Genomic DNA, 21,376 nt, shown 5'->3' with positions numbered 1-21,376 from the left:
GGCCTCTTCTCGCTTCTATCTTGCCTTCTAATATAGTGTTAAAGAAAGTGTCGTGTCTTATCAAGTGACCTATCATTCTGCCTCGTCTATTTTCTATAGTTCTCAGCAGGTTTCTCTTCTCTCCCACAATTCGAAGCACTTCCTCGTTCGTTTTTTTCTCCGTCCAACTTATTCTTTCCATTCTTCTCCACAACCACATCTCAAAAGCTTCTAATCGCTTCCTATCTTTCTGCCGCATTGTCCACGTCTCACACCCATACAAAGCGATGCTCGAATAATTTCATGCATAACTTTATTAATAGTTAATATTGTACACCTTTTCTTCCTGAAACCAAATTGACTATCGTCGAATATCTCGTATTTATCACAGAAAGCTGACAGGCGTTTAGCCATTACCATTTCAAAGATTTTTGAAATCGTCGGCAACAGAGCGATGGGCCGGTATTGGCCAGGGTCAGTCAAGTCTCCCGATTTTGGAACTGGTTTAACAATCGCTATTTTCAAGGCGTCGGGGAATTTTCCTGTTGAGAAGGATTGATTGATTAAAAATGTCAGGGGTAGGATAAGTTCGTTGGCACATTTTTTAACTAGCGATGGTGAAATTTCGTCTATACCAAAGCTGTACTTATATTTTATTTTTTTAATGCTTTTTTCAACTTCTATGTGAGTCACAGGTGATAGAAAAAGGGTGTTGCAAGTGGGATTAAGTACCGGGCGACCACAAGGTTGGTTATTGTTCATATTAAGCCCTATAGAAGTAAAATAATCATTAAAAGTGTTTGCTACGGTTAGTGGTGCGTCTATTTGTTTGCCGTCTATTTTAATCGAAACAATTTTTTTACATTTTGATTGTAGTTGGGGTTTTTTTGCCTGTTTTATGATTTTCCACACAGTTCTGATTTTATTATTTGACATATTTATTCTCTTCTGATTATAATTTTTTTTAGCTATCATGACACTTATATACACACTTATATACACATATATAAAAGTATGCTACTAACTACTAATGCTGAACGAGCTATGTTATGAGGTTATGTAGTAATACATTAAATACCTAGTAGATCTTGTTTCGTTAAATACAACAAAATTCGCTGCTTTAACTACCATCTTTATTTACAGTTAAATATTACTTATATCGAAGTGGTCTTCACACATAAAAACATTTGTATGCGCTAAAATGCTCTTCGCGCTAGTTTTTACCACATTTTTCTTTTTTTGGGATTCGTTGGAACGGAAACAAACGATTTGTCTGGATTTTTTATAGTCGTACTTGAACATTGCGGCACTATACACCATTTATATACCATTTTACAGTGAAATAATCAATTCAATGCACATAAACCATAAGATTAACTAAGGTCATTGACTTTACTAGCGCGTGACGTCACACGTGTCACGTGATTAGCCCCCGCAAAAACAGCGTTTAAGGCGCGTTCAAAATAAATAAACTTTAACATTGTTTTTTTCCAACCCTTCAACCGCCATTCCTCGACCCCCAATCCCTTAACTCCCAACCTCTCAGTCCCCGACCCATCAACTCACCTCCTCTCAACCCCCAACCTCAAACCCCCCAAACACTAATACCCTCTACCTTCACCTCTCAGTATCTTTGGTTGTTTCCAACACTACCTACATCAAAAATCATAATACACATACGAGGGAAGTTCCAGGTTCCAGATTTCGTCCGTGGTCTTCATCATCAGTAGCCTTACCACGAGTTTGACATTGATATATTCGCTATCGTGTGCGTAACTTACTGTTTATGCATCTCGCTCGTACTGGCATATTAGTGTACAAAGTAAGTTACGAAGACGCTAGCGAATATTTAGTGTCAAACTCGTGGTTAGGCTACAGTTGCACTACATCAAATTGGTGGTTTTTGGGAGGAAATGCTTGAGTTACTTTAGAAAACACCGAAATCACTATACACGTGCCTTTAAAAATTAAGGAGTTCCCTCAATTCCTCACGGATTCCATCATCAGATCAAAACCAAGAATGTTACGAATACACCTTGGAGGTAACTTCTTTCAAACGGAAGAATTACTCAAATCGGATCATGGGTGCCGGAGTAATTGCTGAAATCATTATCATCAAAACAATCATCATCATTAGCTCCACTTCATCAAAATGGTGGTTTTCGAGAGAAAATGCTCGAGTTTCTTAAGAAAACACCCAAATCACCGTACATGTGTCTTTAAAAATTGAGGAGCTCCCTCAATTCCTCATGGATTCCATCATCAGAACAGCACCAGATTAATGTGGGACCACCTTGGACCTTGGAGGTACCTAGTTCCTTTCAAACAAAAAAGAATTGTTTAAGTCGGACCACGGGTCTCAAAGTAATCGCTGAACATCCTACATTAAAAACATCATCATCACTATCATCAAAACAATCATCATCATCAGGTCCACTTCATCAAATTGATCGTTTTCGAGAGAAAATGCTCGTTGCTTATGAAAACACCCAAATCACCATACGTGCCTTTAAAAATTAAGGAGTTCCCTCAATTCATCAGGGATCCCATCATCAGATCAGAATCAGATTAATATGGGACCAACTTGGAAGTAGCTCCTTTCGAACAAAAAAATTTTACTCAAATCGGACCACGGGTCTCGGAGTAATCGGTGAACATACATAAAAAAAATTGCCACAACCGAATACAGAACCTCCTCCTTCTATGAAATTGAAGTCGGTAAAAAAGAAAATAGGTACGCACGAACCGCTTCGCAGCTTCGCGCCGCGATTCGCGCATGAGTGTGGAGGGCCCTTTAAATCGGTGTTTTGTTCAATTTTGATGAAAATAATTTATAGGACCTGACCTAAAAATTAATGAAATATTTTGTTAAATTATTAACGGTTATTACATGTAAACAAATAAGAATTAAAAAAAGCATTAAAATAAAAGGTAACCCATTATGACGTATCTTTTTGACGATTTTTTTAAAATAAATATCGTGAAATTAGTATTAAATTTAGAAAGAGCCGTATAGGCTCCACACTCGTCTGCAAATCGCGGCGCGAAGAATGAATTATGAAACAAATGATACACAGGAAATAGATATGTATATGCGCGGACGGCTGTTTCATGTACAGTCAGCCAGGGTTACTCGTTACTCGTATATGTAAACGGACACTCTTATATACGAATGATTCGACGATCGAGTAACGAGGCACATATTGGCCGATTCAACGGAGCCACGCCGTTTTGTCGCATAAATAGTGTTTAGTTTTAAGTTTATACAATACATTATGTATGTAATGTATGTTAGTCTGTAAGGTATTTGTAATATGGGCCTTGTTGCCTGATTTAAAATTTTAAATAACTAAATAAATAAAGTGATCAAGCATATATAAACTGCCTTGTATATTTTGTTACTATTATCAATTTTCCAATTTCGTGTTTATTTTTTTACGCACGCACAAACTTATGCATTATTTATCGATATAAACGGTCGACACAGTAACATCCCTAGCAAATTATCAAACTTGTGACAACCTACACAAATGAGGAATAACAAATACATTTTTGACACATTATCTAATTAGTCAAGACGTTAGGGCCGGGTATACATGTTTGCAAAGGATTTATGCCCGGCTTCCATGCTTTAGTTCTTCTTCCGTGGCTTCAGTCCCGTGGGACTATATCGCCAGTATCAAGGTCATGCATGACGTATAGTTTATTTGTAGTAGGTATCGTCTGCTCGTTTGCCTACGTATTTTTATAGCATACTTTTTTAGGGTTCTGTACCCAAAGGGTAAAAAAGGGACCCTATTACTAAGACTCCGCTGTCTCTGTCCGTCTGTCACCAGGCTGTACCTGTATCTCATGAACCGTGATAGCTAGACAGTTTAAATTTTTACAGATGATGTATTTCTGTTGCGGCTATAACAACAAATACTAAAAACAGAATAATATATATATATATATATAAGGACACAACAAACGTGATTATTTTGCCGTTTTTTGCGTAATGGTACGGAACCCTTCGTGCGCGAGTCCAACTCGCACTTGGCCGGTTTTTTGTCACTATGTCTGTACCGGATGGCGCATACTCATGCTAAGACCTACCTAGGGCCTTTTAGGGTACTGTAGTACTAAGGTAATCATGTTTTGAAGACTAAGTCTTAGTAAATAATACACTGCAATAGGTTACTTAACTTATTTATCTACTTAGATTTATTTTTAACATAATTTTCATATGTACTATCCTTTATCTTGGGTCTTACAATGTGAGTATATAAAAGTAGAATATAAAAACACTTACAAAACATTACATTATGCAGAAGGCGGTAATTCTGGACACGGCGCGTAAAGTACGTCAGTTCCTCACTCTGCGGCCCTGGGCACAGAATATAATTATAATAGTATAATAGTACTAGGTACAGAAGACTCACTCTCTAAAAGAGGTAGCCTGTACGCGCTTGCGCCACCTAGCGGTCATATCTGTCGTAATAGACGCGTTCTGTTAGAAAGTGAGCCTTCTGTACCTAGTACTATTATTTATTCTGTGCCGACACAAGCCTGTTTAGAGTATAGTCTGTTTTAGGGTTCCGTACCCAAAGGGCTCTGTCCGTCTGTCTGTCACCAGGCTATATCTCATCACCCGTGATAGCTAGACAGTTGAAATTTTCACAAATGATGTATTTCTGTTGCCGCTATAACAACAAATACTAAAAAGTACGGAACCCTCGGTGGGCGAGTCTGACTCGCACTTGCCGGTTGTTTTTTTATTCCGTAGACTAAAATGACAACCACAAATGTCAAACGTAGAAATAATGTGACCAGCTTAAAACAACCAGTGACATCTTTGATTTCGGTTTGCAATTAAACCGATAAATATTAAATTAATTTTAGATTCAAAATAAACAATAAATGAAATCTACTCGCTATACATGATAGGAAATAAACAATAAACAAAATCTACTCACTACTAATCTACTCACTCACTAAAAAAATAACATTTTTATAGAGGGGGAATGCGTTACGCATACCACCCAGGCGCAGGGACGGGCCTGGGATGGTTATGCGGGACCCCCATACAGGCTAATGGGACCTATGGTTTACCCACTAAACCCCCTCTGTTGCCGCCTCACTGCTATACGGCGAGGTCCCAGGAACGCCGAAGTACTCTTCCGCAACCTCGGCAGCACGTATCGCCGACCTGACGCAACGCCATTTTGGTATTTTTGGTTTACGTATTCGACATTCGTTACTTTACTCGTATAGTGATCGGATGTATACAGTGCGTTATCTCTCGTCTTTATCAACAAATATAAGTACCTCCCAATAGCTTTTTTTTTTCGGTAAGTACCGGTTGTAGCACATCACTATTTCTTAATAAAAATTAGCAACACATGAAATGTCATTTTAATCTACGGAATAAAAAAAAAACAGAGTTTACAATAATGTACGGACGCGGTAGGTCCACACCGACCGTCTGGCGTCTTGGACCGTTGACCTAAAAGTTAAGGTCCCACGTGTCCTTAGTGGGGTGGGGTATGTGTTCAGACGCGGCGGCGCTTGGCGGCGGGCCCGGCGCCGGCCCTGCTCCTCGTGCAGTGTTCAGACGCGGCGGCGCTTGGCGGCGGGCCCGGCGCCGGCCCGGCTCCTCGTGCAGTGTTCAGACGCGGCGGCGCTTGGCGGCGGGCCCGGCTCCTCGTGCAGTGTTCAGACGCGGCGGCGCTTGGCGGCGGGCCCGGCGCCGGCCCGGCTCCTCGTGCAGTGTTCAGACGCGGCGGCGCTTGGCGGCGGGCCCGGCGCCGGCCCGGCTCCTCGTGCAGTGTTCAGACGCGGCGGCGCTTGGCGGCGGGCCCGGCGCCGGCCCGGCTCCTCGTGCAGTGTTCAGACGCGGCGGCGCTTGGCGGCGGGCCCGGCGCCGGCCCGGCTCCTCGTGCAGTGTTCAGACGCGGCGGCGCTTGGCGGCGGGCCCGGCGCCGGCCCGGCTCCTCGTGCAGTGTTCAGACGCGGCGGCGCTTGGCGGCGGGCCCGGCGCCGGCCCGGCTCCTCGTGCAGTGTTCAGACGCGGCGGCGCTTGGCGGCGGGCCCGGCGCCGGCCCGGCTCCTCGTGCAGTGTTCAGACGCGGCGGCGCTTGGCGGCGGGCCCGGCGCCGGCCCGGCTCCTCGTGCAGTGTTCAGACGCGGCGGCGCTTGGCGGCGGGCCCGGCGCCGGCCCGGCTCCTCGTGCAGTGTTCAGACGCGGCGGCGCTTGGCGGCGGGCCCGGCGCCGGCCCGGCTCCTCGTGCAGTGTTCAGACGCGGCGGCGCTTGGCGGCGGGCCCGGCGCCGGCCCGGCTCCTCGTGCAGTGTTCAGACGCGGCGGCGCTTGGCGGCGGGCCCGGCTCCTCGTGCAGTGTTCAGACGCGGCGGCGCTTGGCGGCGGGCCCGGCGCCGGCCCGGCTCCTCGTGCAGTGTTCAGACGCGGCGGCGCTTGGCGGCGGGCCCGGCGCCGGCCCGGCTCCTCGTGCAGTGTTCAGACGCGGCGGCGCTTGGCGGCGGGCCCGGCGCCGGCCCGGCTCCTCGTGCAGTGTTCAGACGCGGCGGCGCTTGGCGGCGGGCCCGGCGCCGGCCCGGCTCCTCGTGCAGTGTTCAGACGCGGCGGCGCTTGGCGGCGGGCCCGGCGCCGGCCCGGCTCCTCGTGCAGTGTTCAGACGCGGCGGCGCTTGGCGGCGGGCCCGGCGCCGGCCCGGCTCCTCGTGCAGTGTTCAGACGCGGCGGCGCTTGGCGGCGGGCCCGGCGCCGGCCCGGCTCCTCGTGCAGTGTTCAGACGCGGCGGCGCTTGGCGGCGGGCCCGGCGCCGGCCCGGCTCCTCGTGCAGTGTTCAGACGCGGCGGCGCTTGGCGGCGGGCCCGGCGCCGGCCCGGCTCCTCGTGCAGTGTTCAGACGCGGCGGCGCTTGGCGGCGGGCCCGGCGCCGGCCCGGCTCCTCGTGCAGTGTTCAGACGCGGCGGCGCTTGGCGGCGGGCCCGGCGCCGGCCCGGCTCCTCGTGCAGTGTTCAGACGCGGCGGCGCTTGGCGGCGGGCCCGGCGCCGGCCCGGCTCCTCGTGCAGTGTTCAGACGCGGCGGCGCTTGGCGGCGGGCCCGGCGCCGGCCCGGCTCCTCGTGCAGTGTTCAGACGCGGCGGCGCTTGGCGGCGGGCCCGGCGCCGGCCCGGCTCCTCGTGCAGTGTTCAGACGCGGCGGCGCTTGGCGGCGGGCCCGGCGCCGGCCCGGCTCCTCGTGCAGTGTTCAGACGCGGCGGCGCTTGGCGGCGGGCCCGGCGCCGGCCCGGCTCCTCGTGCAGTGTTCAGACGCGGCGGCGCTTGGCGGCGGGCCCGGCGCCGGCCCGGCTCCTCGTGCAGTGTTCAGACGCGGCGGCGCTTGGCGGCGGGCCCGGCGCCGGCGCCGGCGGGGGGCGTGGCGTTGTGCGCGCGCCGCCGCCCGCGCCGGCCCGGCTCCTCGTGCGAGTGCGAGTCCACCAGCGGCGAGTCCCAGCCTGCAACATTCATTATAACATACAAAATAGGGATGATCACATGATCAATTTTATAACAAAATCTAGTAACATACAGAGCAAACTAGAGTAGAAATTAAAAAAAAAAAAATAGCCACAACCGAATACAGAACCTCCTCCTTCTGGGTAAAGAAGTCGGTTAAAAAGTGACAACACTGTAGTGTCGTCCATTTCAAATCATTCTAAGAAAAACGGGACGACACTACAGTGTTGCCACTTTTTAACCGCCTTCAAAAAAAAAGAAAAAACAAAATAAAAACCAAAAAAATAAGTAAAAACTGTAATAATTTAATTTCAATTCTTTTTTTAAAAAAAAGGGAACCGCCTTCAAAAAACCAACCCACTGAAAAGCACAAAATAATTTTTGTATACCCCACCCCCTATCCTTGTCCAGTCCCTTTCCCGTCGTAAAGCAAATTTCTGCCAAAAAGTAATTCATACCTAATAATAAGCAAATTAATAAACATCCGGGTAATGACTTAGTTTTTGAAGGCGGTGCCAAACCAACAAAAACTTTCTTTGCTGCCAATTAGAAAAAGAAATACGAGAAGTAGTTAGTAGTGCAAGAACTAAACATGTCTTTTTGTTGGTTTGGCACCACCTTCGAAAACTAAGTCATTACCCGGATGTTTATTAATTTGCTTATTATTAGGTATGAATTACTTTTTGGCAGAAATTTGCTTTACGACGGGAAAGGGACTGGACAAGGATAGGGGGTGGGGTATACAAAAATTATTTTGTGCTTTTCAGTGGGTTGGTTTTTTGAAGGCGGTTCCCTTTTTTTTAAAAAAGAATTGTTAAATTTTACTCCTTTTTGCCAGACTGTAGATAGCAAATGAGAATTGAGATTGAGAATGAGCTTAAAAATTATATTTTTGGCAAAATAATTTTTTTGACTAACCTTTATTCTTCGGAGCTCTCTCCTTATGCGACGTAGATTTCCTGCCAGTCGAGCTATCGCGGGGACCAGAAGCATTGGAGTCCCGTGAGTCTCGCCTTCGATCTACCAAAACAAAAACAATTATCACTGCATAGTATAAAACAAAGTCGCTTTCCGCTGTCTGCTGTCCCGAATCCCGAGAATTGTCCTCTCAACTTTACATTCTGGCTTGATATGTATAGGTCTTTAATATTTGGAACATTGTAGTGTCCTGACAAGATTTTGTATGTCTTAATAAGATCGCCTCGCTTCCTTCTACTATCCTCCAATGTTGTAAGACCTAGTTCCTGAAGCAGTTCTTCATATGGCTCTGGGGCCCTTTTGGAAAGTAAAGCGAATTAAATTAACACCCGACCCCACCAGACTCGGTTGCTCACTGTTACTTTCTGTCCTTCGGGGCCCCCTGAGGAAGGGGGCCCTGGTCAAGACGGTACTGATGGGGCCGGGTCGCACGCTCTTACCGCTAGGCCACAAGCCCTTTTTTATCAGAACTTTTCTATAATTAATAACTATTTGGTTGGCATTATAACTCACCATAGTCCTTCTCCGATTTGATGCTAGGTGTGTCCGTGGACGCGTGCGAACTGCCGCTCTCTTTGCGGGACTTCGGTTGCGCAGACGCACTGTCTTTGCGGCCTGCGGGCACAACTGTGTACCAAACATTCATAAATATTATTCTTATTAAAAGTGGATGTGTTTTTTTTAGGAAAAAAAAAAGTCTTAATGCTCTTTATGGTAAAATAAGAAAGGAACATTTGATGAGTTCCTTCTTTCCATCAATAAAGTGCAAAAAAGATCTTTATTTAGACACCAATTTATATAATCTATGTAAATATTCAAAGATTAGAATTGCCGTTACATTAACTTGCAAGCGCAATTTTCATTTTTAGGGTTCCGTACCCAAAGGGTTAAAACGGGACCGTATTACTTAGACTCCACTGTCCGTCTGTCTGTCTGTCTGTCTGTCACAAGACTGTATCTCATGAACCGTGATAGCTAGACAGTTGAAATTTTCACAGATGATGTATTTCTTTTGCAGCTATAACAACAAATACTAAAAACAGAATAAAATAAATATTTAAGTGGGGCTCCTGTATAGGTGACAGACGTGATTTTTTTACAGTTTTATGCGTAATGGTACAGAACCCTTCAAGCGCGAGTCCGACTCTTGAACAACTACTGTTTATTCATCATCTTCCTTGCGTTATCCCGGCATTTTCCCACGGCTCATAGGAGCCTGGGGTCCGATTGACAACTAATCCTAAAAATTGACGTAGGCACTAGTTTTTACGAAAGCGACTGCCATCTGACCTTCCAACCAAGAGGGGGAACTAGGCCTTGCCGGTTTCCTCACGATGTTTTCCTTCACCGAAAAGCGACTATAAGCGATATTTCGTACATAAGTTCCGAAAAACTCATTGGTACGAGCCAGGGTTTGAACCTGCAACCTCCAGATTGAAAGTCACACGCCCTTACCGCTAGGCCACCAGCGCAGCTACAACAACGACTACTGAACAACTACTGTTTATTATATTAAAAAAATATATATATTGACCCACTCACCGCAAATAAAAATCACTTTCTAAGTAGGTGGGTCCACACAGATCGAGCCACCTCACAAGGAAATTTCCTCGCGAGACAGCTTGTTCTGTGTGAACCCGCCTAATAACATCATGCATATCCTGCACCATTCAAACTCCATTCAGTCCAACCATGCTTTTTTCCATTCCATGCAACATTGAACCTCAGCCAGACCTATTAGAAACTCTGACAGTAACAAAGCTACATATGCAACGTCATTTACAATGTAACTGTGATATTCATTTTCAGGGTTTCTAGTATGGGTAAAGTAAATACAGGGTGGCTTAAAAATAAGTGCATTCCTTTTGCCAGGGACGTTTTGGGATTATACTGAGCAACTTTTACCATGGAAACAAACACAAAATCATAGAATAACTAATAGTACTACCGTACAGAAAATTCACTCCTTCACAAAAGCCAGATTTAGGTATAAAATTATACCTACACTCGCCGCCTGCAAGCAAAATTGAAACTTATAACCGCGCACGAACCGTGAATCTTCTTTGCGCGCCGCAGTTTTATGACCGAGCTGTGAGGGTTGTCACTTGACAAGTTTTTGTACCTATACCTACTGATTTATTATTTTTAAGATAAATATGTAGGAATTACAAACGTTGATTCTGTATAACATAATTTTTTTAGCCGGAGATAGCATGTCTGATTCTCACGGAAGTAGGTATGCCACAGAAGTACTTATTCCTTTAAAAATATGTCGGTCAATATAGCCCGGAATTAGAAAGAAATGTTTTTTCTGCTTCCTTGTTCTTCCGTTTATTCAGACATCCGTAAATAGAACATTATCTTACAGATTAGATCGCGATTTAGGTTTCAAAGCCATTGCGTATTTTCAATTTTGCGCGAGCGCCACGTGACACGACTATTGTGCGAGCCGAGCGGCAGCCCACTGCCATACACCTCACCGGGCGGTGCGCCGGCCAAATATACCTAAACTGCGCAGTGACACCCCCCTGACAAAATCAAGAAAAAAATTAATACTCCAATAGAAAATGGACCAGCCAAAATGTATGAAACAGCCAAATTTTTTATCGCGATTTTGGGGCTGGTCCTATAGAAAAAATTTGCTCAGTATAATCCCAAAACCTCCCTTGGCAACGGAAATGCACTTATTTTGTTGCCTCCGTGTATATTTAACATATTTTTTTTACTTGATACTTCAGTGTAAAAAAACAACAATGCAAAATGAACATTTTAAAGTGGGATAATTCATACAGATATTGACATAAACTCATGTATATACGTACATACAATTAGGGGTTAATGCTTATGATATAGAAAACACAAAAAATATACCTCTTTCTAACTTATTCCATAAGCTTCAACACAGTCTAACATATGGTTTAACCAAACAAAATTAAGAGTCTGCAGCAAGCTCAGCCGATATTTCACCTTCCCATACTAACGGAGTTTCATTATCATAAAACGATGTGTTGGATTATAATGAAACTATGCACATACAATAATATGAGTAGTTGTGCTGTTCCCCGTAACATTTCCCATTTTAAAATATTTAGATAAGTACGGTTTTTACTCACTATTATTTTTAGTCGCTTTTGGCGACATTTTTCAGATTCTTAGGGAATCCTTCCTCAGGCACGATTGTCCGCGGCGGTTGTACGTCGTGCACAAAACCGTACGTATCTAAATATTTTAAATATGTCTTTGTTAGTTTAAGTTCGATTATTCCCCATTTGTATGGGGAAATTTCTCGCTCGGTGACATTCCCCATATAAAATGGGGAATGTTACCGGGAACGACACAACTCTAGACATGAGGTATATCTATAAAACAAACAAAATAAAGCAAAAACAATTATTGTATGAAAAACTTCAATTCACTGTATTTTTTTAAAACTATGGTATGTGAAGCTACATAAACTAATTACAGGCATAGATATACCTTACCCTATTGTAAGTACAAAGTTTCAGAGCAATCTAGATAGTCATTTTAAAATGAGTGTAACTAAGTTTGCATGGAGAACCGAGCTTGCTGCTGACTTAACACCTTGATATAAATTTTAACAAAATAAAAGAATAATCTTGTAAGAAAGCATCAATCAAAAATAGTGTTGAATCTGATAGAAACTTAAAAACCAATTTATCGATCAACTCGAAATAAACATAAGATGAGCCCTCACTACCTGCCCTAAACACCTTCTACCAACATCAAATGAATATCAATGGTGATTCTTCAATGGCATGACTAAAAACAAAATGGTTGCTACCTTTTGGAGTACTATCTTTAGAGGCAGTGCCCCGCGAACTGCTTCTAGGGGTCGAGACCTTTGGAGAGGGGCTTCGGGCTTCTAGGCGTGTTGCTAAATCAATTTAAATTAAAGGGTAAGTTCATAATAAATTACTGAAGCTTTGCAGGTTAAATGTAAGCTTTAAAATGTAGATTATTACCTTCCGCGTCGTCAGATAACGGACCATCCTTAAATTTTTGCTTCATAAGCGTGCCAAACTCGCTTTCGGGCAAACTAAATGGAACCTCGTGATTTGGAAAAGGAATCGGTTCCGTGTCGTCTAGCATAGATATATCGTAAAGAGACTCTAAGTGCTTCCAAATATCTTGCGTGGAGATCTCTTTAGTTATTGAATTTGAGAGTTTTTCCCAAATACAAGCCATCTGAAAATGTTTGTTAATGCCGACCGGTTTGTGGTTGGCCATGGCGTAAAATAACTGATTTTCCATGTCTACGTCCCATTCTACTGTATCGGCTGGTTTTGTTTCTACTTCTTCTTCACTGGAAACCATGATTAATTATTCAATTTAGATCGTGTTTTCGTAAGGCGAAAAACAAAACAAAACAGTAGCACGGTGCTCACGGCGGGCATAAGCGGGCATGAGGCATGTGTCGCGGAGATCGCGAAGTTTGTTATTGTGGTATGTATCCTATCTGTCACTCTTAGCGTACTTTTCACTGGTAACACTGGCGATCGAGGTCGGCCAGTGTTATAGGTGACGGTGAGAGCAAGATGGCGGGAACGAGTGGAGACAAGTTGAGAAAGGTCGTCTGAATGCTGGTACGTAACACGTGGTGTCGTGAGTGCATTCAGGTACAGGAGACTCTTGGTAAGCGAAACATATCTATATTTTGTGATATATAGATATTGCAGTGACCTTGAATTAACGAGAGAGACTTGAGATAGAGCTGAGTTAAAGAATTGTTATTCTTTGTGTGTCGCTCGAGTTTGAATGTAACAAGTGAGGTGGCTGGAGGTTATCGGTTTGAGTTACTGGAGGTTTCATATGGAGGCTGATGGATGAGCTGTAGGGGTTGTTGTGGAGGCTCGTCGGGGACCACATGGTTCCCACCTCAGTACTCATCGCATGAGGTTGAGAAGAGTAATACCTATGAGATGCGGGATGCACGATGAGTTCTCTTGTCGAGATTCAGTTGTGCCGTGCATCCACTGATACAAGCCACGGGACTTGGGGCCCTTCTAATCTCCCTGAGAGTGTTGAGGTTACATTCATAACAAGAGAATAAGAGATATGAGATTGAGAGTAGATGGAATTGTGCGCCCATCGAGTGTTGATTCCTGGTCAGTGCAATAGCTATTTTATACTGTGCTTTGTATTCGTAGAGATCCATGTAGCGAGGTTATCATTACATCCCCCTTGGAGTAAAACTCCGCTACATGTTTTGGTGGAGATGCTTAAAAAAATCTATCGGCTACGGTTCACGTGTTTGGACTTTAGAATGAGAATAAGAGTTGTCGTACTTAATGTTGAATTATTTATTTATTCAACTCGACTTTTTTTTCGGTTTGGGTATGCCCATGGTGGTGCGTACACATGGGATAGTTTTGACCCATTGTGGTGCGTACACATGGACAGTAATATTTCCCAGCCGCGAAGAGAATATGTATGTCTCGAGCTCAGTGCGGACTGATTGTAGAATTTTATTACACGGTGGACCGGCCGACAGACGATTCCTTGTTTTTTTCTCTTCTCGATAGATCAGCATTTTTTGCGTTGATTTTGTTATTTGTTGTAATACCGTGTTTAATTATAGTTGGTCAAACCAAATTGGCAGTAAATAAGAGCAGGACGCTGTACTCATCCTTTTCTTTTGGATGCTAGTACTGGTGTGGGACGGGGATGGTATGGTTCTCTCTGTCTATGATTGAGGTGAGACAGTCCCTTTGACAAACTATAATTACGCTTTTTACTCTGGCAACACTGAACTTAGTCTCTGATCACGTTCAGAAACACGCCACTGTTTACGTTCGATCAAAATTATTTGCAAATTTATTTATTAAATATGTACTTGCGCACGTTTCCTCGTTAGCTTTATTACACCAACTTTATTTTTATTGTGTAAAAGACAAAAAGAAGTATTGAAACATTTACTTGTTGTATTATTTTCCCTACGGTCATTATTTACGTTACGGAATATTTATTGTGTTTGGTATGACAGATCGATCGGTCGCGTCGTATAGAGGCGATTTAAGTGAAGTCTAGAAACTCTAGAAGTTTCAAGTTAGTCTATGGTTTTACTTTTGCAAACTTACCCGTTTTTTCTTTCGCCGGTTGTGAGAAAACTTTTGTGTTAGAAATATACAATCGAATAGAAGTGCAATTACTTAATTAAAAAGTGCAAAAGTGTTGAAGTGGACTGCTAAATAAGCCGTTGTAAGTAATAGTTTTAAGGCGACTCCATTATGAAGTAATTTGGTAGTTACAATTTCATGTAAAACTGACAAACTTTTATGGTACTTAAACTCTACTTCAAGTGAACGCATTTCATTGCAGATTAGCATCAAGCAAAATGCAAGATTCACATAAGATTTAGAAGCATATGAAGTATATCGGTAGCTTGCATTGCGTACAAAATGGACTTTCTGCTTTCCACGTTACAATTGCGCCTAGAAAGGCTAACAGAAGCATTAAAGGGAGCCACAGAGGCCCTTAACAGTATTGAGACTGGCGTAGCAAGGGACAGGATAATTGCTGTGAAAATTAATGTTAATAGTAGATTGTTATCGCTCACAACAGATTTAAATAGATATTTGTCTGGCGCGACGGACATCAAAGAAGATTTCTGCAATGAATGTCGAGATATGCAAGTAAAAGCGGAGGACACGCTTACCGAATTAGAAATTGCGATAAAACTATACTGCCATGAGGGAGAAAACAATCATAGAACGCGTCTACCTAAATTAGAGTTAGGGAAATATAATGGTGACATCCTAAAATGGAACAGTTTTTGGGATAAATTCGCGGCTAATGTTGATAGTAAGGACATTGCCAACGTTGAGAAGCTTTCATACTTGCTAGCGTCATTGGAGGGACCAGCCCTTCAAGCAGTTGAGGGTCTGGAAACTACTAACATCAACTATCCGATTGCGGTAGACATTCTCAATAGCCGCTTTGGTAAACCTACAAAGGTCATCGATGCTCACAATGATGCTTTGCAAAATCTGGCTGTAGCGAAGGATTCACCTGAAGATTGTAGGCGCACTCTGAACATTATAGAGAAGCACCTAAGGGTATTAGAAGCTCTAGGGGAGAAAGTTGATGCTAGTTACCTTAGAGTTATTGTACTTAATAAATTTCCATCAAGAGTGGTATACCAAGTGTGGCTTATGTCAACCGATGATTCCTTTGATGCAGTCCGAAAGGCTTTGGATGCCGTAATAACAGCCATGGAGAGTTCAGTTGTTACAAACATGGAGAGTTCTGTGATTCCGGTAAAATCCAATGACACAACGGAGATGAGTACACCTGCTTCAACAGCAACACTGCAAATTGGAGCTGTAAGGAAAAGGAAATGGCAACAAAAGAGAGAGGCAATTTCAGCTCAACCTAATAGGAAACGCCCTAAGAGAATGTGCATATTTTGCAATGAAGAACATTACAGCGAGGATTGTACCAAATTTAACACATATAAGGAGAGGATTGGCAAGCTGAAAGATAGGTGTTATGTGTGCTTCCAAATAGGACACCGTGCCTCCAAGTGCACAAGAAGGAGGAAATGTGTACATTGCTCTAGAATGCATAATAGAGCACTTTGCCGACAGAAGGTGCAGAAGGACGGCAGTAACCCAAGTAAGGACAGCGGAGGGGAGAAGTCTGAGCGTTAGACTTTTACTTGATTCTGGAAGTCAACGAACTTATATTACAAACAGAATAGCAAAATTATTACGAATTAAACCTGATGGAGAAGATTGTTTGATAATTTATACATTTGGATCAGAAAAGCCTAGAGAAATGTTTTGCCCATATGCAACAATAACTGTAGTGAGTAAACGTAATGTTGAAAGACTGATTAGAGTGAATATAGTTCCATACATCACCGCAGAGGTACCCATGGCTAAGGTAGAGTCACCAATGATAGACATCTTGGCGGACGATGCTTCTACTGGCGCAGGCATCGATTTGTTGATTGGAAATGATTTATACTTCTCATTTATCAGGAAGAGTGTTGATTTGGGAAATGATACTTTCCTAGTTGATTCTGATTTTGGTTGGTTCCTCGCAGGAAGTGCTACTGACAACAAGGAAGGGGACACTCTATCAGTGGCCACATATTGCCAGTGCCATGAAATTAATCAAGACTATTTTACAGAACCAGATCTTCCTCTGCGTACCATAGATGTCAAATTTTTATGGTCACTTGAGAGCATCGGGATATGTGATTCTCCAAAAACTACATGTGAGGAAGAAGCCGTTCAGCACTTTAACGAGACTGTCAAATACAGTGAAGGAAGGTACCAGGTCAAGTGGCCGTGGATAGAGTATCCTCCAAAATTGCCTACTAATTTTGGACTTGCCTTTGGAAGATTAAAGGGTGTATTACGAAGATCAAATAAGGAAGTCATGACGGAGTATGAGAAAATTTTAAAGGAACAGCTTGAAGCTAACATAATAGAAGTTGTGGATCCTACCATTCATGGTGACCATCCAGTTCACTATCTGCCCTTTCATATGGTTCAACAGAAGGATAAAAAGGGTCGGCTAGTCTATGATGCTTCAGCTAAGCTAAAAAACGAGAAAAGCTTGAATGAGTGCTTATACAGAGGTCCGAACATGCTGGAAGACCTTACAGGATTGATACTGAAATTTAGAATTGGGAAAATTGCTATCACCGCCGATGTTGAAAAGGCTTTTCTTCAAGTTGGTCTACAAGAAGAGGACAGGGATGTAACCAGGTTTCTCTGGGTCAAAGATTTGAATAAGGAACTGACTGAAGACAATATCATGCAATATAGGTTCTGCAGAGTGCCTTTTAGAGTAATATCAAGCCCTTTCCTCTTAGCGGCAACAATTCGATATCACATTTCAAGGACTAACAAAAGTCTTCTTCCAGTGATAGCAGATAAATGTTATGTAGACAATTTAGTGACGTCAGTTCAATCGAGAGAAGAGGCTGTCAATTTGTATGCTCAAACAACAAACTCATTTAAAGAATTAGGAATGAACATACGAGACTGGATGTCTAATGACAAAGATTTTGTAGACAAAATTCCCAAGCAAAAGAGAGCTAAACAGGAAAGTGAAATGAAGATCCTCGGTTTGGTATGGAATTTGGAAAATGACACTCTACAGCTCAAAATGAATAACGAAACCTTTGAGAGCGAGATCACAGACAGAGGCATTACAAAGAAAGGAGTCTTGAGAGTGCTGGCCCGTCTGTATGATCCATGCAGCTTTGTATCACCGCTCATGCTACCAGGAAAACTCTTGTTCCAGGAGATTTGCACTAGAAAGTTTAAATGGGATGAGATTCTGCCTGAACACTTGTCGACATCATGGAGGAGCATAATTGAGAATTTAAAAGCTGTTAAGAATGTAGAACTGCCAAGACATGTCGCAAGTGGATCAAAGTCAGAATGCACGAAGTATGAACTACATTGCTTCACTGACGCATCTATGAACGCATATGCAGCAGTCGTTTATCTGCGAGTCATAACTGAAAAGCAAGTATCAACTTCTTTTCTCATGTCAAAATGTAGAGTAACCCCAGCAGAAGACAAAAGTGATCTCAAAATTCCTAGACTTGAATTGCTAGGGTATCTGATAGGAAGTAGACTTCTGAGGTATGTTGAAAGCCACATAGACCTAAATATATGCAAGATATATTTGTGGACGGATAGTCGAGTTGTCATAGCTTGGATCAAATCAAGTAGACTACTTCCACCATTTGTATCGAGACGAGTCAATGAGATCAAGCAAATTAAGGACAGCTTAGGTGCAGAGCTGCGCTATGTCAACTCAAAAGAAAACCCTGCAGACATAGCTACCAGACCAGAATTGTGGCATCATAAACAGGATCTATGGCTCCATGGTCCAGATTTTCTTCTAAAAGAGCAAAGTGATTGGCCTAAGGAGCAGAGGAAGGAAGAAATGTGCTTGGCCGGGAGGGCTCTGGACACGGTGGATGGTCCAGAGATGACAATTAAAGGCTATGAAGACCAAGATAATGATCTTAACCTTTCTGAAATGGAGGCTATTCCTGCAGCCACTACACTTCATGAAAGTTTGGATTCTATGCAAAACCCCTCAGATGAAGAAAAGTGTGAAGAGACAGTGACTGAGATAAAGAAGTTGCAAGAAAAATTCTTTGCAGAAGAAGTTTCAGGAAAGGTGACTAGTTTGTCACGGAACTTAGGTATCTTTGTAGACGAAGATGGGATCTTAAGATGTAAAGGAAGATTCGCAAATGCTAATTTATCCTATGATAAGAGATATCCCATTCTGATTCCTAAGAAATCACCCTTCACAACCCAGATAATACTTAAGACGCATAGAGACAACTACCATGTTGGGGTCCCACACACGCTAAGTATATTACGCGAAAAGTATTGGATCCCTCATGGGCGAGCCCAAGTACAGAAAGCTCTGAAGAGATGTTCGCAGTGTGAGAAGTATTCTGGAGGTCCTTACAAACTGCCACCACCACCTGCACTACCCAGTGAAAGGGTTAATTATAGCTCTCCATTTACCTTTACTGGATTAGACTACCTGGGTCCAGTATTAGTGGAAACAAATACTGGCAGAGAAAAACGATGGATTTGTCTTATGACATGTCTAGCAGTTCGTGCTGTACATTTGGAGTTGGTCAAGGCTTTGACGGCTGAGGAGTGCTTGCTAGCGATACGCCGGTTCGTAGCGGCTAGAGGATCACCTAAAGTATTGATATCTGACAATGCACTACAGTTCAAGCTAACAAGTGAAGTACTAATCCATTCATACTGCCAGGAGAAACATATCAAGTGGAAATTCATCACGCAGCTTGCACCCTGGCAAGGCGGCTTTTACGAAAGATTAGTTGCACTGGTAAAGCATTGTTTAAAGCGCACACTTGATAAGCATTTATTAACAGACGGTCAAATGCATACAGTAGTAAAGGAGATTGAGGCTGTATTGAACACAAGACCTTTGACTGTAGTGGGTTCTGACCCAGAGGGAGTGCTACGACCAGCTGATTTTCTGTCTCTAGGTCAGTGTCTAGAAATAAACCCAGAACTTGGTGAGGGAACCTCACAAGGCACCAATACCAAAGTCGACTTGGTTGAAGGCTGGAAGAGAGGTCAGAGGATTCTTAACGAGTATAAAGAGATGTTCACCAATCAGTACCTACCGAGTCTGCGGGAAAGATTCAGCCATTCTCATAAACAACAGCGAGTGATTTCAAAGAAGTCGCCTGAAGTCGGTGACATTGTACAAATTAAGAACGATTCCAAAAATAGAATCAATTGGAAGGTTGGTAAAATCTCAAATTTAATCCGAAGCCGTGATGGTGAATGCCGAGCAGCCAAAGTGGTAGTTGGGAATACAGAGTTTACGAGATCCATAGCCCATCTGTATCCGTTAGAGTCTGAGACATACGGCCCAATAGATTATGCACAACTACCATTACAAGAAAACGAGATGGCAGAGACACCAAATGAGCACATGGAGATGGTTGAAACTATGGAACCCATAAGAGTATCAGAAACGATAGTGTCACCCGAGCCCGAGATGGAAATTGATGAGCTAACAATCCCTACTGAATCGGTAACCGAGAAAGAAGTTTCTGTGTTAGATTCTGAAAGTAGTCCTACGCAAACTGAGCAAGCTCCCGCTGCTGATACATACGAGGCAGAAATGAGAGAGCCAAGAGTTATGGAAGAACGGCCAGAGGAGGCGACAAGAGTAAGGCGGAACGCTGCCATTTGGGCTAGAGAACGAATAGCCGAATGGACGCGTCAGCTAATGACGCTACTTATGTAATTTTTTCGCCCTCGGGAGTGTCGCGGAGATCGCGAAGTTTGTTATTGTGGTATGTATCCTATCTGTCACTCTTAGCGTACTTTTCACTGGTAACACTGGCGATCGAGGTCGGCCAGTGTTATAGGTGACGGTGAGAGCAAGATGGCGGGAACGAGTGGAGACAAGTTGAGAAAGGTCGTCTGAATGCTGGTACGTAACACGTGGTGTCGTGAGTGCATTCAGGTACAGGAGACTCTTGGTAAGCGAAACATATCTATATTTTGTGATATATAGATATTGCAGTGACCTTGAATTAACGAGAGAGACTTGAGATAGAGCTGAGTTAAAGAATTGTTATTCTTTGTGTGTCGCTCGAGTTTGAATGTAACAAGTGAGGTGGCTGGAGGTTATCGGTTTGAGTTACTGGAGGTTTCATATGGAGGCTGATGGATGAGCTGTAGGGGTTGTTGTGGAGGCTCGTCGGGGACCACATGGTTCCCACCTCAGTACTCATCGCATGAGGTTGAGAAGAGTAATACCTATGAGATGCGGGATGCACGATGAGTTCTCTTGTCGAGATTCAGTTGTGCCGTGCATCCACTGATACAAGCCACGGGACTTGGGGCCCTTCTAATCTCCCTGAGAGTGTTGAGGTTACATTCATAACAAGAGAATAAGAGATATGAGATTGAGAGTAGATGGAATTGTGCGCCCATCGAGTGTTGATTCCTGGTCAGTGCAATAGCTATTTTATACTGTGCTTTGTATTCGTAGAGATCCATGTAGCGAGGTTATCATTACATCCCCCTTGGAGTAAAACTCCGCTACAGCATGGCGATGGCGGACCAAATTTTTTGACATTGACAATTGACATTTTTTTTTATCTATGAACCGCTTGCTGCCAAGGATTTCTAGCTTTGATAGCTTCTAAAAATATTCGATGTGAAACAAAGACAATCAGAAGTAGAACGTATATTATACCGCGTGTGGCCTGTAACAGGAGCAAAAAATTAAACTGTAGGTTGTACTCCTCATACCGACCAACATTTGTTCAGCGACTTTTAAAAATAACTTGTGTTTTGATTTTTAATACACTTTAAAGTTTTTTCCAAGACGCAATGTATTGCGAATTTTGTTATGT

At 43.5% G+C, this 21,376-nt stretch overlaps 2 protein-coding genes across 3 annotated transcripts; one reads left to right on the top strand and one right to left on the bottom strand.

The window, feature by feature from the left end:
- Window positions 1-7,322: 7,322 nt before the first annotated feature.
- LOC134751314 (MRG/MORF4L-binding protein) lies at window positions 7,323-12,842 on the bottom strand. 2 transcript variants are annotated; one of them, XM_063686700.1, is made up of 5 exons: window positions 12,438-12,841; window positions 12,257-12,349; window positions 8,968-9,081; window positions 8,395-8,496; window positions 7,323-7,475 (listed from the first exon to the last, which is right to left on the bottom strand). In XM_063686700.1, exons 1-5 carry the CDS (start codon window positions 12,787-12,789, stop codon window positions 7,345-7,347), a joined length of 792 nt encoding a protein of 263 aa, XP_063542770.1. In that variant the 5' UTR covers window positions 12,790-12,841; the 3' UTR covers window positions 7,323-7,344. The 2 variants fall into 2 exon arrangements, with proteins under 2 accessions (XP_063542770.1, XP_063542771.1); XM_063686701.1 differs by lacking the exon at window positions 12,257-12,349 and having other exon boundaries at window positions 12,438-12,842.
- A 3,508-nt stretch (window positions 12,843-16,350) lies between these two features.
- LOC134751238 (uncharacterized) lies at window positions 16,351-20,256 on the top strand. Its single transcript, XM_063686622.1, has one exon. It carries the CDS (start codon window positions 16,351-16,353, stop codon window positions 20,254-20,256), a length of 3,906 nt encoding a protein of 1,301 aa, XP_063542692.1.
- Window positions 20,257-21,376: the final 1,120 nt, after the last annotated feature.

The sequence above is a fragment of the Cydia strobilella genome, chromosome 21 (assembly GCF_947568885.1).
Source record: "Cydia strobilella chromosome 21, ilCydStro3.1, whole genome shotgun sequence".
In the NCBI taxonomy this organism is placed as follows: Eukaryota; Metazoa; Arthropoda; class Insecta; order Lepidoptera; family Tortricidae; genus Cydia; species Cydia strobilella.
The sequence above is the reverse complement of the archived record's forward strand: the minus strand, read 5'-3'. Positions and strand labels throughout refer to the sequence as shown.